The 17,522-nt window shown below is 46.1% G+C and overlaps 1 protein-coding gene across 2 annotated transcripts in view; it reads left to right on the top strand.

Annotated features, from left to right (window-relative positions):
* Nucleotides 1–17,522, top strand: part of LOC137630405 (uncharacterized) — a 45,164-nt gene that overhangs the window by 4,787 nt on the left and 22,855 nt on the right. For both annotated transcript variants that reach the window (XM_068361857.1, XM_068361858.1), the window contains exon 2: nt 11,350–11,529. In XM_068361857.1, coding sequence (XP_068217958.1) covers nt 11,356–11,529 — 174 coding nt within the window. In that variant the 5' untranslated portion in view covers nt 11,350–11,355. The remainder of the gene's footprint in view (nt 1–11,349; nt 11,530–17,522) is intronic.

Genomic DNA, 17,522 nt, shown 5'->3' with positions numbered 1-17,522 from the left:
AAAACACATTTATCAAAGTCGTCTAGAGCAGTCACAGGACAAGGCTGAAGCCTTATTCTTTCTTGAAATTTCGGTTTTCCAAATTCTTGCGTGACTCGTCCCTCCTTGATGATTCAACGTACTGTTCTTTCAGGAACATTTGTGGCTTCAGAAGTACGGATACATGCTTTGGTGACATCAGTAAAAGGGCCACGGTTCATCTTCTCTTTTGTGAAATACTTGCACACACTGTGTACTATTTCCCTGGCATTTGGACGGAGAACACGGTTTGGAGATGTTTCCATGGTTTATGTTTGCTAGATAATGCAGTCACTGTCTCAAACACTACATTTTATACCCCAAGATGTACCATTCAAGGGATTAAATATGGCTCGCTGATATTTGGTACATAAATTTACGGTTGAGACCAAGGTCTATAGACCTTGCTTGAGACCTCCAAGGACAGGTCAATCAGATTTCAAACTTCCCTTCTGTGCGAGTCATATTAAGACGGTAGGATAAAACTGGCAAATATCCTGGGATTAGATTTTGGGGGACATGTACTTGGCTGTAATTATCTTTATAGAAATGAATACCTTACACTGTTAAAAATATGGCGAAAAAAACGGTAAAAATCCAGTAATAAATGTTGCCAGGCATTTACCGTCTAATAAATGGAAATATTGATGTTAAATGGGGATATTATGATCATCAACCCGCAATAAGATAACAGGGTAGGGTAAAAATTACGCTCCAATATTTTACTGAATTACGGCCAAGAACAGTATATTTTTCAATATTAAACTTACCCGATAATCATGTAGCTGTCAACTCCGTTGCCCGACAGAATTCTATGGAGGGATACGCCAGCTATCACAATACTAGAAGGGGGTGTATTTACCAGCGCCACCTGTGGCCAGGTACTCAAGTACTTCTTGTTGACACCTCCTCAATTATTCCTCTGTCGTGCTTCCGGCAAGACGTTCTGGGATACGCTTATGTTCTTGGAGTATTTTCACGACTTTGGTGAAGTATTTCTCTTTGATTTCGGCTGTCGCTTTACTGGAAAACTTCTATATTAGCTTAGTTAGCTTTTGGAATTAATTTGATTAATTTTGGTGACGAGAGAGTATGAACTCTCGTTCACCTTTCAATGGCCGACCCTTCCCTTAGACGGAAGTGTTGGTGTCTAAGAGAGTATAGACTCTCTTTCTTAATTTTGCTTAACAAAAGTTATAGATTTATTTTATATCTCTCCGCCTCTTATAGGCCTCTTCGATTAACTTCCTTTTATTATAAACTCATTAAAATTAATTTTTATATTTGTTTATATTCGACCTTCCTAATAGTAGGCGGTCTTTTACCGAAGTTAATAAACTTTGAGCCCGTCATTTCGGTTTTACCTGTTAACATATTATGCTATTTCCGCCACAGAGTTTGAAAGATTTTCTTTGACAGTCTCGTACTGTTTTCAAAGCTGAACTAACGTTTTGTTTTGTCTCTGCAGTTGTTGACGTTCAGAACGTTCAACTTGCACTCTATCGTTACGATAGAGAAAGAATGTTCACGGTTTCACGTTGCAGTAAGAGTAACCGTGTCTAGCGTTTTGTTCATTCTTTCTTAACTTAATGGTTTTGATCCTAATAAAGGAACTTTTCAGTTTTTTTCCTTTAACAATAATATGTTTTACCGATATATATGATTGGGCTCTTCTCTCAGGTTCTAAGTCAAGAGAGAGAGAGAGAGAGAGATAGATAGAGACGGAGGGAGAAAGAGGATAAACGTTTCATTCAAGCCTGCCAGGCGTACGAGTAACGTCGTTATCGTTTTTTTGCTCTTCTCCCTAGTCTCTTTAGGGGAAGAAACTAAACGTTTCTAGAGTGATCTAGTGTTTAGTCTCTTTCCAACCACTGATTTATCTTTCATTAGATTTTTCTGTTACATTGTAATTCTGTTTTCGCAATTACTAACTTTGAGAAAGGATAGAATTGCGTATTTCAGGTACAAACCACTTAAAGTTTCGAGTTCAGTGAAATAAGTGCAAACAGAAATCAAAGTGATAAGTGATTAGTGCGTGAGGGTACTTTTGTGCGCGCCAGTCGTCCTCCCAGTCCGGGACCTCTTGCAAGCTCCCAAGCCCAGGGGAGAAGCAATGTCGAAGGGCATAAGGGTTCAGCAGGCCTTGATCGGCGCACAGAAGTATTCTCGGTGGTTGTGGGCGTGTCTTACCGAGACCGTCACTCCCACCCGCAGACGATTGAGCCCTTATTTTGCTCGTCTGCAGAAGAGATTAGGGGAGAAAATAAAGGCAGAGTAACGCTGGTCTCAGGTCTCAAGACTTCTTAAACGTTAAGTCCAGACCTATGCCAGACGTACGAAGTTAAAGTTCACAACCCGAATGCAGTCATTGGGTTAGCTCTGACTCTCCTCAGTCATCAGTTGATTACACTCCGACTAAGAGGAGTAAGGTTCTTCCACAACAGATCTCTGCTGTTAAGGCTTTACCTCAGCAGAACTTAGTGTCTGCCGACCCCAAGTTAACTCTACTGCAGTCCATACAGTCACAACTTTCGGTCTTGATGCGTGAGTGTCGGGCTGAGAGTGTTGCACCGCCTGCACTCCCTCCACCTGTTCTCGCTGCACCTGTGCTCGCCCAGCCTGCACCTGCTCCGCCTGTGCTCGCCCAGCCTGCACCTGCTCCGCCTGGTCGCAGCACCATCTGCCAGGCGTACGATGTTGTGAACTCTACTACAGTCCATGCAAGCACAGCTTTCGGACTTGATGAGTGAGTGTCGGGCTGAGAGTGTTGCTCCTCCGCCTCCGCCTACACTCCCTCCTCCTACACTCGCTCCGCCTGATCACAGTACCATCTGCCAGGCGTACGATGTTGTGGACTCTACTACAGTCCATGCAAGCACAGCTTTCGGACTTGATGAGTGAGTGTCGGGCTGAGAGTGTTGCTCCTCCGCCTCCGCCTACACTCCCTCCTCCTACACTCGCTCCGCCTGATCACAGTACCATCTGCCAGGCGTATGATGTTGTGGACTCTACTACAGTCCATGCAAGCACAGCTTTCGGACTTGATGCGTGAGTGTCGGGCTGAGAGTGTTGCACCTCCTGCACTCCCTCCACCTGTTCTCGCTGCACCTGTGCTCGCCCAGCCTGCACCTGCTCCGCCTGTGCTCGCCCAGCCTGCACCTGCTCCGCCTGGTCGCAGCACCATCTGCCAGGCGTACGATGTTGAACCACTTTCGGAGTTTGCTGTTCACAGTGTTGTTCAGCCTCAGCCTTCTTTAAGGCAACCCTTGCTTTGGGATCAGGAGAGTTACACTCTTCCTCCTCCTCCCCTTGCTGCTCCACCAGTGGTGCAACTCTCGGTTGGGGTACAACAACCTCTCCCCTCCGTGAGTCTGTCTGCTCAACCAGCGCTGCACCGAGTTCAACCCTCATCTAGGCAAGCTCATCTACACCATGCACTTGCGCCTCAGGCTAGAACTTTACCTTGTTCTGCGCAGCCTCAACCTTCTTCCACTCATCTCTCAGGAACAGGAACGGACTACTCCGCCTCCGTCCTCCGCTCAGCTGGTGCAATCCTTGGGTGCAACTCTTGCTAGGAGTCAACCTCCTTCACCCTTGCACCTGCCTTCTGCTCCGTCTGTTGTTCAGCCTATGCAGTCTGAACCTCAGGTTTTCCCTCAAGTTGAGGAAACCTCTGTTGTTGTTCCAGCTCGTTCTGACTCTGCTGTTCAGCATACCATGGTTTAAACCCCATGCAAGCATGCATAAAGCACTCTAGCACTGGTCATGGAATTTCTGAGAAATGTTAAACGCCATGCACACGCTCTGCTTTCCTTTCAGCAGGCTCTGCTTACAGCAGGCTCTACTTACTACATGCTCAGCATTCAGCATGCTCTGCATTCAGCATGCTCTGCATACAACATGCTCTGCTTACAGCATGCTCTGCATTCAGCATGCTCTGCATACAACATGCTCTACATACAGCATGCTCTGCATACAGCATACTCTGCATACATCATGCTCTGCATACCTTACCGCATGCTTCTCAACACATCTTGGGTTGTTGCCAACTCACTAGACTGTCAAGCAGTTTCATAACGTTGCCTTCTAGTCTGCTGCTTTGCACCAGTGAACCCTCACTCAGAGAACTTAGCTTTTCTAGGATAAGGTCCCTGTAGATGAGAAAGTTCTTTTCTCCCTCCTTCTGATATTCCCTTGAGGACTCTGTCATTTGGAGGGAGCCTTTAGCTGCATAACCTCTTATGGACTTTTATTTAAGCATAACATGCTTACAGGGAAGGTAATGGTTACACTTCAGCCGCTAATCCCGTCTGTTACCACACCTGCTCCCATAGACCTTGAGCTGTGTTGCATGACATGCAGTCCAAGCTTAGTCCTTGTTAGAGGATTTTTTGTTTACGGAGTCAATGTGTCACGGGGAAGACGTTCAACAACCAACAGAAGGGACTTGTTGTGACGCAGTGGGCAACCTCAGCAACCCGTTAAGGAGTTGTCTGTACGACCCAGACAGTCTAGACAGATTCGGGTTGTCACTGTACTTCCTCGCTTGCCCATGATTGACAGTTTACAGACTGTGCAGCAGTATCATGATCTTGTGTCCGGCTCCGTCAGACGACTGGCTTTTAAGAGCTCCCTCAAGTCGTCGCTGTCTGGAGATTTTCAAATGGACTATGGATCTGACCAAGGAACTGGGCCTCCTGGTCAATTTTGAGGAGTCTCAGCTCGTTCCATCCCAGACCATTGTCTCCTTGGGTATGGATCTTCAGAGTCGAGCTTTTCGGACTTGTCCGTCGGCCCCAAGGATCTTCCAAGCCCTAGAATGCATCCAGAGCATGCTGAGAAGGAACCGATGCTTAGTCAGGCAGTGGATGAGTCTAACAGGGACACTTTCATCGCTGGCCCTGTTCATCGAGTTAGGGAGACTCCACCTCCGCCCCCTTCAGTATCATCTAGCTGCTCACTGGATAAAGGACATGACGCTAGAGACGGGCTCAGTTCCTGTTTCCGAAGAGATGAGGTCTACTCTAACGTGGTGGAAGAACAGCATTCTTCTCAAGGAAGGTCTACCATTGGCTGTTCAGCCCTCCGACCACCGTCTCTTCTCGGACGCATCGGACACGGGCTGGGGTGCGACACTGGACGGACAGGAATGCTCGGGAACATGGAATCAGGAGCAAAGGACACTTCACATCTATTGCAAGGAGTTGTTGGCAGTTCATTTGGCCTTGATAAACTTCAAGTCCCTCCAGCTTAACAAGGTGGTGGAGGTGAACTCCGACTACACCACAGCCTTGGCTTACATCTCCAAGCAGGGAGGGACTCATTCGAGGAAGTTGTTCGAGATCGCAAGGGACCTCCTCATTTGGTCAAAAGATCGAAAGCTCACGCTGGTAACGAGGCTCATTCAGGGCGATATGAATGTCATGGCAGATCGCCTCAGCCGGAAGGGTCAGGTCTTCCCCACAGAGTGGACCCTTCACAAGAATGTTTGCAGCAGACTTTGGGCCCTGTGGGGTCAGCCAACCATAGATCTATTCGCTACCTCGATGACCAAGAGGCTCCTCTTGTATTGTTCTCCGATTCCAGACCCAGCAGCAGTTCGCGTGGATGCCTTTCTGCTGGATTGGTCCCATCTCAACCTGTATGCATTCCCGCCGTTCAAGATTGTCAACAGGGTACTTCAGAAGTTCGCCTCTCACAAAGGGACACGGCTGACGTTGGTTGCTCCCCTCTGGCCCGCGAGAGAATGGTTCACTGAGGTACTGCAATGGCTGGTCGACGTTCCCAGGACTCTTCCTCCTAGAGTGGACCTTCTGCGTCAACCTCACGTAAAGAAGGTACACCCAACCTCCACGCTCTTCGTCTGACTGCCTTCAGACTATCGAAAGACTCTCAAGAGCTAGAGGCTTTTCGAAGGAGGCAGCCAGAGCGATTGCCAGAGCAAGGACGACATCCACTCTCAGAGTCTATCAGTCTTTATGGGAAGTCTTCCGAAGCTGGTGCAAGGCCAATGCAGTTTTCCTCAACCAGTACCAATGTAACCCAGATTGCTGACTTCCTGTTACATCTAAGGAACGTAAGCTCCCTATCAGCTCCTACGATCAAGGGTTACAGAAGTTTGTTGGCAGCGGTTTTCCGCCACAGAGGCTTGGATCTTTCCTCCAACAAAGATCTACAGGACCTCCTTAGGTCTTTTGAGACCTCAAAGGAACGTCGGTTGTCCACTCCAGGCTGGAATCTAGACGTGGTCCTAAGGTTCCTAATGTCATCAGGATTTGAACCGCTCCAATCAGCCTCTTTTAAGGACCTCACATTAAAAAACTCTTTTCCTCGTGTGCTTAGCAACAGGTAAAAGAGTAAGTGAGATCCACGCCTTCAGCAGGAACATAGGTTTCACATCTGAAACGGCTACATGTTCCTTACAGCTCGGTTTTTTGGCTAAAAACGAGCTTCCTTCCCGTCCTTGGCCTAAGTCGTTCGAGATCCCAAGCCTGTCCAACATGGTGGGGAACGAACTGGAGAGAGTACTTTGCCCAGTTAGAGCTCTTAAGTACTATCTAAAGGTCAAAACCATTACGAGGACAATCAGAAGCCTTATGGTGTGCTATCAAGAAGCCTTCTCTACCAATGTCTAAGAACTCAGTTTCTTACTACATCAGGCTTCTGATTAGAGAAGCAAATTCTCATCTGAAGGAAGAAGACCTTGCTTTGCTGAAGGTAAGGACACATGAAGTGAGAGCTGTGGCTACTTCAGTGGCCTTCAAACAGAACCGTTCTCTGCAGAGTGTTATGGATGCAACCTATTGGAGAAACAAGTCAGTGTTCGCATCATTCTATCTCAAAGATGTCCAGTCTCTTTACGAGTACTGCTACACCCTGGGTCTATTCGTAGCAACGAATGCAGTAGTAGGCGAGGGCTCAGCCACTACATTCCCATAATCCCATAACTTTTTAACCTTTCTCTTGAATACTTTTTATGGGTTGTACGGTCGGCTAAGAAGCCTTCCACATCCTTGTTGATTTGGCGGGTGGTCAATTCTTTCTTGAGAAGCGCCAAGGTTAAAGGTTGTGATGAGGTCCTTTAGTATGGGTTGCAGCCCTGTATACTTTAGCACCTTTGAGTTGATTCAGCCTCCCAAGAGGAACGCTGCGCTCAGTAAGGAAGACGATCTTATTAAAGGCAGAGTAACGGTTCAAGTCGACTTCCTTACCAGGTACTTATTATTTCATTGTTATTGTGGATAACTGATTATATGAAATATGGGATACTTAGCTATCCTTTAATCTTGTACACTGGTTTTCACCCACCCCCCTGGGTGTGAATCAGCTACATGATTATCGGGTAAGTTTAATATTGAAAAATGTTATTTTTATTAATAAAATAAATTTTTGAATATACTTACCCGATAATCATGATTTAATCGACCCTCCCTTCCTCCCCATAGAGAACCAGTGGACCGAGGAATAATTGAGGAGGTGTCAACAAGAAGTACTTGAGTACCTGGCCACAGGTGGCGCTGGTAAATACACCCCCTTCTAGTATTGTGATAGCTGGCGTATCCCTCCATAGAATTCTGTCGGGCAACGGAGTTGACAGCTACATGATTATCGGGTAAGTATATTCAAAAATTTATTTTATTAATAAAAATAACATTTTTACGGATAATGTCCGATTAAAATTACGCTTATTTAACAGTGTACCTAATGAAATATATACTGTATGCTCGACAAGAATAACAGGAGAGAGAGAGAGAGAGAGAGAGAGCAGATTTAATCTTGTCTTAATCCAGTGAGATTAGTGAAAAAGGTGAGGATGCACCCTGGGTATAACTTGGAGAATGTCATCTGTCATTAACGGCTAGCATCAGTCTCACTCAGTTTGGATGGCTCGTCTCTAACCGCAGTGTTCATTTTTCCTTAAAGTGGTCGAAATATTTTGACATGGGTACACTGTACAGGGGAACAGAAATCGTCTCAGCGGCCACGACAGAATGGTTTGACTATAGTATCAGAAGGAATATGACTAATCAGGTGTGTGAGGACAGGAGAGTAGAAAGAATAGACCAGACTATTCGGTGTATTATTATTATTATTATTATTATTATTTGCTAAGCTACAACCCTAGTTGGAAAAGCAGAATGCTATAAGTCCAGGGATCCCAACAGGGAAAATAACCCGGTGAGGAAAGGAAACTAGGAAAAATAAAATACTTTAAGAAGAGTAACATTAAAATAAATATTTCCTATATAAACTATAAAAACTTTAAGAAAATAAGAGAAATAGAAATCAGATAGAATAGTGTACCTGAGTGTACCCTCAAGCAAGAGATCTCTAACCTAAGACTGTGGAATACCATGGTACACAGGGTATGGCACTACCCAAGACTAGAGAACAATGTTTTGATTATGGAGTGTCCTTCTCCTAGAAGAGCTGCTTACCATAGCTGAAGGGTCTCTTCTACCCTTACTGAGAAGAAAGTAACCACTAAACAAATACAGTGCAGTAGTTAACCCCTGGAGCGAAGAAGAATTGTTTAGTAATCTCATGTTGTCAGGTGTAGGAGGACAGAGGAGAATCTGTAAAGAATAGGACAGACTATTCGGAGTTAGTGTAGGCAAAGATAAAGAACCGTAACCAGGGAGAAGAATCCAATGTACTGTGTGGCCAGTCAAAGGACCCCATAACTCTATAGCGGTAGTATTTCAACGGGCGGCTGGTTAAGCCATAACCAGAGAGGGGGGATCCAATGTACAGTAGTACTGTCTGCCTTTTCAAAGGACCCAATGACTCTCTAGTGGTAGTATCTCAACGGGTAATTGGGGCTCTGTCTAACCTATTACCTACTACCAAAAACAATTATATTCACTGAGTCTGTCTATGTTGTTTTGTTGTTGTCTTATCGTTATTACCAATGTAATTATTTTTCTTCACTTGTCCTGGCTTTTTTCTATTGCTGTTGGTGTCTAAGCTGATTTTTTACCATTCTTTGATCGTAATATATTTTGTTTGCTGTTGTTCCTTTTCTGTCATTACAAATTTATGTAGGTAGGTTTTTCTCTTTTCTGGCATAGAGAGTGTAAATTGTTTATACCTCTCCGCAACTGACCAGCCTCCTAACCCTACCAAATGTCGTTTAACCTTCCGATACTATCCCTTCACAAGTCCCTCAGTTTTTCTACGTGTGCTGAAAGCTTCTGCGATTTCCAGTCAAAAGCTTGTTTCAATACATGGTTTATAACTTCATCATGATAGTGAAGAATAAGCATGTGACCTCAGTTCAAAGACTTTTCTTGGTATACTACCATTTGAAATAATAGCAATCTGGCCAGTACCTTGAATTCCTTTGTATGTTACCAGCACAGTAGCTCTTTAAATAGATTCTTGAGAAACAGTTTTTTGGAAAGATATTGCACTTAGTGAAACGGTCTTATTTTAATAAAAAAGGTGAATTATGCTAAAGAAAAGGAAAGAAAAGTAAATCAAAGAAATAAACAGTAATATAGAATGTTTCTGTGGTTTTCTGGTAAAAGATGCCACCAGTCTGAGACGGCTTATACTGGCCGTATAGGCTAACAAGAAAGTAAAAAAATTTTTGATTAAGAATTGCCTAACCCCATCCAGTTAAAAATTTAGGCTACAGTATTATTCTTATATATGTGAGGCATTGTTAACATGCTACCTTTTATAGGCTTGACTAGACCTACTATTCTTTTATTTCCACTGTCGATTTGTTTTTCTTCCTACGCATTTACAAACCTTTCGTCCTTTAAATAAGGGATTTGTTTTCATAGTGAGCTGGAACAGCTGTTGATATTCTTAATGAGGTAGTTAACAATAGGTAGTGCGCGCGGGCGAGAAGCTCTACCCTTCCACCTGTTGAAAGTTTGTCACATTTGATTTTGGCTGCAACAAGTATAGACCATCTATTACACCTTTACCAAACTATTTCATCTTTCTTTTGTTTTCATAGTGAGCTGGAACAGCTGTTGATATTGTTAATGAGGTAGTTAACAACAGGTAGTGCGCGTGGGCGAGAAGCTCTGCCCTTCCACCTGTTGAAAGTTTGTCACATTTGCTTTTGGCTGCAACGAGTATAGACCAGCTATTACACCTTTACCAAACTATTTCATCTTTCTTTTTCTTTGAGAAAGTGAATGCTGCTTGTTGATTATGATGGATGTGAAACGATTCATACTTGGGTGTAGATGTATATTCTCTGTGCTTCTTGTTGGGTGGATAATTTTTCGTAATCATTCCTGTGTGGTGGGTGTAGGTCATGGCCTCCTGTGCAGTGGCAGGCATATGTTTTGAGTTGGGAGGAAGAGAGCTAAGACTTTTCTGAGGTCTTTTTTTAGCAACGCCTAAGTAAACACTGAAGAAGCTTTTACTTCTTCTGTCCGCTTATTGAATGTGTGTGCTACCGCCTCTTCTGTGCATATGCCCCTGGCTCAGTCCCTGGGGAGTATGTGTCAGGTCAAAGAGGCCTAGGACCTTCTTGGGACTGGTGGTATCTGCTTTTGTCCAAGATAATGATCTCAGCGTAAGTGCAAGAATGAAAAGTAAGAATGTCTTGTCTGTTTTGATTTCATCTAATAGCAGTCAAGCTGTTATTGAGTTGTATATGATGAGCAATGGAGGTAAATTACTCAACTGAGTACCTTTTATTTACATTGGTTTGTATTGAAGTATCTCCCCAATTCTTTTTTGCACCGGGAACGATGGATAAAACGTAACCATACCACTACATTTGGACCGTCCATTATACACAGTGGAGGCCTAGCTAACACCTCCAATAACTCTATGCTTAGGAAGTTATTATGTTGACCAGGAGTCATGACTTTAGCCTTCATGCAAGACTAAGTACATTGACATTTCCTGTCTGGGAAACCAGCCAGATTGGTCATATAGGGACTTCCACACCTCCATAGGGTAAGTCTTCTATTAAAGGTCAAAAGTTTGTATTATGTATAGGAACAAATCCCAAAACTTTTGATAAATTTTGATAAATCTAAGTTGCACAGCTGCCTCAACCACCTCACTAGTCCTAAGCCAATGGTCAAAGTGACGGATAGTGTTACCTGTCAGGTGGGCGGGCTTCCCTGCGACCTGACAGCCAGCTGTGTTTTCCTCATTAAGAGCTTAATGGCTAGTTTCCAGCTTTGCTGAAGTCATACCCATATTAAAGGTCTCAGGTTTGTATGGTTAGGGAAATTACAAATTGATTAAAAAATTTGATATAGTATTTTATTTTTTCTAGATAAAAATGAACTCCCTTATTTAACATGATTGTTTTATACTCACATTTGTACTAATTGTAGTTTACTTTTTCAGATAAAAATGAAGGAACTCCCTTTGAGTATATGTGAACGTGAATCTGTCATATCATCAATATCTCGAGGGCTTCGCCATGACAACCGGACATTCTTAGAAGTTCGTCATATAAAAGTCAGTTTTGGGAAAGACTATGGCAGTTGTACTGTGACTCTTGGACAGACAAGAGTTTTAGCTCAGGTAATATGGAATGATGAATATTACTGTATATTAGAACAGGTATTGGCAACTTGCAGCCCACGGGCTGGAGACATGTTGTTTTGTGGCTTCTAAGACTTTCTAGGTTGCTAAAACTATATTGTTCCAACACTCCACAAACCTTACGCTATTTATTAGGGATTATCTTTCAGCAAAGAATAGCTATAAAGACTTATAAGCGAGGCGGCAATTACCCAAACCGCTAGTTAGGGGGAGTAGTTGGGGTAGCTCTCACTTGCACACCAGTTAAACCAAATCACTTTTCTTTTTGCTTGAGGACAATGGACAGTCCGCTCTCTGCTCTCAAAAGACTTGGCCATTATATTCAGATTCTTTTTCTTTTCATGTGTGCGTTTCTTTCTTCTGTGTTCTCATGCGTACTTGTCCAAGGACTGAGAGTCACACTTATGGTACCTTCAGGTCCTCGATTGAGACCGACCCTCATTTGTAGTGTCCGACCTACAAGGGGCACCACTTTGACCAGGGTAACACCTGTGAGGAGTGTAGGCAGTGGTCTGCCTGCCAGTGGGAGAGATTTGGGCACCATGGAAGTAATCTAGGAGGAACTCTTTGCCTCCAGAGTCTTCTCTGGCACACACTTACACACACACACCCGCTGTTCTGATCCCGAAGCTCTTGCTTATTTGGCATCTTCTGAGGGCCAGTCGAGTAGGAGTGTAGACCAACTTACTCCGGGGCAACCTTGGGGATCCGGGAACGTTGCTGCTTCCCCTAGTGCCTAGAGAAACCGCTTCGCCTCCGGCCCCGGTCAAGTCCTTCTCACTCTATGCTGCAGATTAGGCTGTCGCTGGATGTGGCTGGGCCTCCTTCCAGGGACGTACTTGAGGAACTTCTGCAGCTTTGAGGCCTAGAGGGGTCCTTCTCCGATGTCCTCCAAAGTGAAAGTCCTATCTCCTGTAGGTGCAGTTATTGATGCTCTGGCTGTCTACTAGGCCCACCTTTTCCTGCTCCTGCTAGTCCATCACGCCTGCTCATCTCCCCAACGATGACCTGCTGACAACGAAACCTCTCGCCACCCTTGGTTCTCTTCGTCCTCCAGGGACTGTAGTCCTCTACGCGCGGCCAGACCTTTGTCCTCTCCCTCCGTTAGGCATTGCTCTACTTCCCGATACTGATGATGTTTTCGCCCTTTTCCTGCTCGTGATCACCGCTCGTCTCATGATCGTTACTTTGCAGATCGTCATTTGCCTGCTCGTGATCAACACATACCTTCTGGATGCTCTACATTTGCTCGCTGTTCTCCTGTTCACAATCAGGCATCACCTCTTGATCGCCGTGCTTTAGCACACCACCAGCTCGCCGCTCGCCATCTTGTCCTCCTACCAGACGACACTCTCCTGCCTAGTGCTTGCCACTTCATCTCGCTGCTCACCGGTCGCTGACTCGTCATTTGTCTGCTCGCCGATCGCCAACGCATTGCTCTCCAGCCTGTTGATGCTCACGTGCCCTCCGCTTGTCCTCTTGCTGCTCACCCGCTCGTCTCTTGCCTGCTCGTCAATCTCTAGCTTGTGATCGTCAATCTTCAGCCTATTGGAGATTTCTGAGACCTACCCTGTCTTTTCCTCCATGATCATCATTTCCCACGCGCGAAATCGAAGTTTCCGCACTTGATTTCCATTCTTTCACAAGCAGTCAAGGTCCCGACCCAAAAACCTAGCAGAAAGGTAGTAGCAGCAGTGGAGCTGCCTATACCTTTTCAGGCTTCGCCAGCAAGAGACAGACGGCCTTTTACCTTCTTTGAAGGGTTCAGGGAACCACCAAATAAGTTTGCTGGTGTTCCCATCTCTCCAGGTCAACCCAGAAAGACATGCAGATGCCTATTTAGATTGATCAAGGTAAACAACCTTCTTCCCCTCAGTTCCAGTTACTGAGGCAGTGTTCCCCAAGGAGGCAATCTCCACCACCAGGTCTCTCCAAGGACACCTCAGACCTGTCAACACAACCCAGCAAGGGCAGAGGTGCGTGCTTTCAACACAACCTCCTAAGCAGAGGTTGGCAGTAATTCCTACCCTGAGGATTCTGTTAGAGAAGTCGGTGTCCTTTCTTCTGCTTTACCAACTGACCTTAGGAGGAGACTATTTCTAGCAGGACCCCAGGAGCTTCGAGGGGTATGTGTCCGAGTTCAGCAGGACATCTCTCACCTAGAGTTAACGCTGGTCCTTACCATGAAGCAGAAGAGGAGGATACCAAAGCTGACTCCGCCTCACGTCGATCTTTATCATCCTCGTTCAAGCAGGGGCTTAGGGTCTTCGTAGATCTCGCTTGTGTCTTACTTCAGACCCTCTCCTATAGTGGTTGTGCCACTGGAGTTCCCCGTCTCCAAACCATCAACGGAGGACGAGGAACCTCCTGCAAGAGAGGTTCAGACCTCTACTGAACGGTTGTGACCTTCCAGACCTTCTGTGCTGGAGGAATACTTGCCGTCTCGCAGAGTCTAAGGACCCCAAGATTCCTGAAAACTCCAAGGCATGAGCAGTTTTCCTGCAAGAGAGAGCTAGGAAATCTTCCCCAGGAGTAGGAGTGTCAGCAAGCGACATTCCCTCAGTTGACAACCTTGACCCACCCCGGGCTCCTATGGGTGAGAGGTTGTAGATAGATGATGACATGGACTCTGAAGATTACTACCTCCCTGGGGCTGCTAGTCATAACTTCCACTCTAAGCCAAGTGAAGGGAGTCAAGAGAATGCTGTCTGGCAAGTCCCAGCCTGTATGAGGGCCATCAATGGATTGGCCAACCCTGAGATGGCTCCTCAGGAAGGCAAGGACACAGTCTTGGACCATGTATATGGTACCCAACAACCACCTAAAGCCAGTGCAGCCCTGCCCTGGTCTAAGGGATTGATAGCAGCCATGAAGAAGGCGGTTTCTCAAATCGCTGGTTCCTATAGCTCTTTTTATGCAGGCTCTGTCCTCCAAACTCCTCCCGCCTCCCTCTATCCAGCAGAGGAGATACTACGTTTGAGCCCCTTACGCCTTTGCCTCTGGATCTGTCTGTAGAGGCTCTCTCGAGGGGTATCCCAGTTGAGAGGCTTTCTGGGCTCTTGGCCTCGTTTTTGGCGTCTGAGATCCTGAACATGGAGAAGGTGGCGTAGTATGCCATGTAGTCCTCTTCTTGGCTAGATCTGTGGTTGGGATCAGTGGGCCACCTTATTAGAACTGAGGCTTTTTAAGCCAGAAGAGGCTGAGAGGGTGGCTGAGCGATGGAGGAAGTCCACTAAGGACCCCTTTCTTCACAGGACCTTAACATCCCAGTCCTATGGTAAGGCTCCTCCACCTACCAGAAAGCAGTCGCAATCCACCAAACTCTCGACCAGCAAGACGGCAGGGTCCGCTAGGAAGGTGTCGAAGCAGCCCTTTCCTGCCAAAGATCCAAGGGGCTCCAAACCATCCAGAGGAGGTATGAGTTTAAAGGTTAAAAAGCCGCTCATGAATGGCATAGGCAAGGAACAGTGACATTGCCCTATCAAGCAAGACAGTGCCCTAGAGACTGACCATATATACATATGATCAGCACCCAAGCCCCCTCTCCACTCATACTAGGACCAAAGAGGGCTAGGCAATGGCTGCTGATGGCTCAGCAGATAGACCTATAAGCTCCCCTAACCCCCCCCATCCTTAGCTCTCAAGGATGGTGAGGTTGCAGCGACCAAAGAAACTAACGAGTTTGAGGGGGACTCGAACCCCAGTCTGGCGGTTCATCAGTCAGGGACGTTACCACATCGGCTACCACAAGGGAAGTGGCAGAGGCTGCTCCTGATAGGGAGGGCAATCTTCTTACCTGCCCACCAGTGGGGGGATGACTGGAATGCCGTTGGAAGAGGTGGCTGCAGCATGGGGCCGATCCTTGGACAGTCTCTGATTTGCTCAGGGTATCGTGTCCCGTTCATTCATTCATTTTCTCTCTCCACTGACTTGGGATCCAGTTCCATCGAGTTCCTACACAAAGGGTTCCGCTAAAGAGTTGGCCCTCCAGGCTGACGTCCAGACTATGTTGGAGAAGGGCACTCTCCAAGAGGTTCTTGACGGCTCCCCATGCTTCTATAGTCGACTCATTTTTGTGAAAAAGGTTTCTTGAGGCTGGAGACCAGGCATCGATCTCTCAGCCTTGAATAAGTTTGTTCTTCAGACTTGTTTCAGGATGGAGATGGAAGACACGGTCATACAAGCGGTAAGACCACAGGACTTCATGTGCACTCAGGATCTCAAGGACGCATACCCCCAGATCCCAATTCGTCCGTCTGCAAGGAAGTATCTTTGGATCATACACAAGAATAGGCAATACCAGTTCAAGGTGCTGTACTTCAGTCTTTCCACATCACCCCAGGTCTTTATGAGAGTTTGCTCTAGTGTCAGCTTCAGCTCACAAGATCGGCATTCGTCTGGCTGATCCTAGGATATTCGGTGGCGACCCTTCTTCAACATTAAGACAGACTGCCCAAGTTTTGTTAGTTTCTGGGGTCATGATAAACATTGAGAAGTCATCCCTGCTCCCTTTTCAAAGACTGGTACTGTATACCTAAGTATGATTATAGACACCAACCTACAGAAAGTTTTCCATCAGACGACAGAGTACACAGGCTGAGAGAGATAGCATGCCTGGTCCTCAGATGAGAAGAGCTTCCAGCCCAGTAGGGGTTGTGTCTCCTAAGTTACCGGGCATCCTTGGTCCATCTAGTGCCCAACGGCTGTCTCAGAATTTGATTTCTTCAGTGGCGGATGAATTCCAGGTGGAACCAACACACCGGCTTCCTGGATACTTTAGTTCCTATGGGACAGGAGCAACTGGTGGATCTCCAGTGGTGGGTGACAGAAGGAAACTTCTGCAAAGGGGCAGACCTTGTCCCTCTCCTGGAATTGATGCCCTACACAGATGCATCAAAAGAAGGGTAGGGTGCCTGCATGCTGCACCACACGGCCTCAGGGCTATGGTCAGAGTCCGAAAGGTACCAGCATATAAATCTCTTAGAGATGAGGGCAGCCTTTCTAGCCCTCCAACAGTTCCTGGCGGGTCACTAAATGGTGTTGATGAGCGACAACACCACAGTAGTGGCTTACATGAACAAACAAGGCAGTACCTTTTCGCAGACCTTATGTCATCTAACAGTAGCGATGTTAAGATGGACAGAACAAAATTCAGTGTCCCTATCAGCTCGCATCATTTCGGGCAAGAGAAATGTGCTCACAGACAATCTGAGCAGAGCGACTCAGATAGTGGGCTCCGAATGGTCTTTGAATCATCTGATATCAACAAACTCCTGACTTTGTTGGGTTCCCCGACTGTGGATCTGTTCGCAATGTCCCTAAACTTCAGGCTCCCGCTCTATTGTTCCCAAGTCCCGGATCTTCTGGCTCTCTGGCAAGTGCATTCCAACAACGGTAGGACAACATCGATGTGTACGCCTTTCTCCCGTTCTGTCTGATGCAAAAGGTGCTCAACAAGACTAGAGCATTCAACAACCTCTTCATGACGCTCAAAGCTCCACTATGGCATCACGCAGAGTGTTTCCCTGACCTTCTGCAGCCCCTGACGGAGCTACCAAGAAAACTCCCTCCCCATCAAGATCTACTCAGACAACCATATGTGAATATCTTCCACAAGGCAAGAGCTTCTCTTTGACTTCACTCCAGGAGACTATCCAGCATCTTCTCTCACAGAGGCTTTTCGCAATAAGTTGCGAGAAGGATCTCTGGATACCTACGTTGATCTTTGGCATCAGTGTACCAGGCTAAGTAGTGGACTGTCTTCTGTGGTTGATGTCGTGGAAGGGGTATCTCTTCCATCGATGTATCTCTTCTATCGATGCCACTATTCCAGTAATAGCGAAGTTCCTTGTATACCTTTGGGAGGAAAGGCTTCTATCTGCCTCGGTGGTGAAAGGCTACTGCTCAGCCTTAAGCCTTGCTTTTAGACTAAAAGGAGTTGATCTTTCATCTTCGTTGGAGTTGTCTCTCGT

This window comes from Palaemon carinicauda, chromosome 38, assembly GCF_036898095.1.
Source record: "Palaemon carinicauda isolate YSFRI2023 chromosome 38, ASM3689809v2, whole genome shotgun sequence".
NCBI classification, from domain to species: Eukaryota; Metazoa; Arthropoda; class Malacostraca; order Decapoda; family Palaemonidae; genus Palaemon; species Palaemon carinicauda.
The sequence above is the reverse complement of the archived record's forward strand: the minus strand, read 5'-3'. Positions and strand labels throughout refer to the sequence as shown.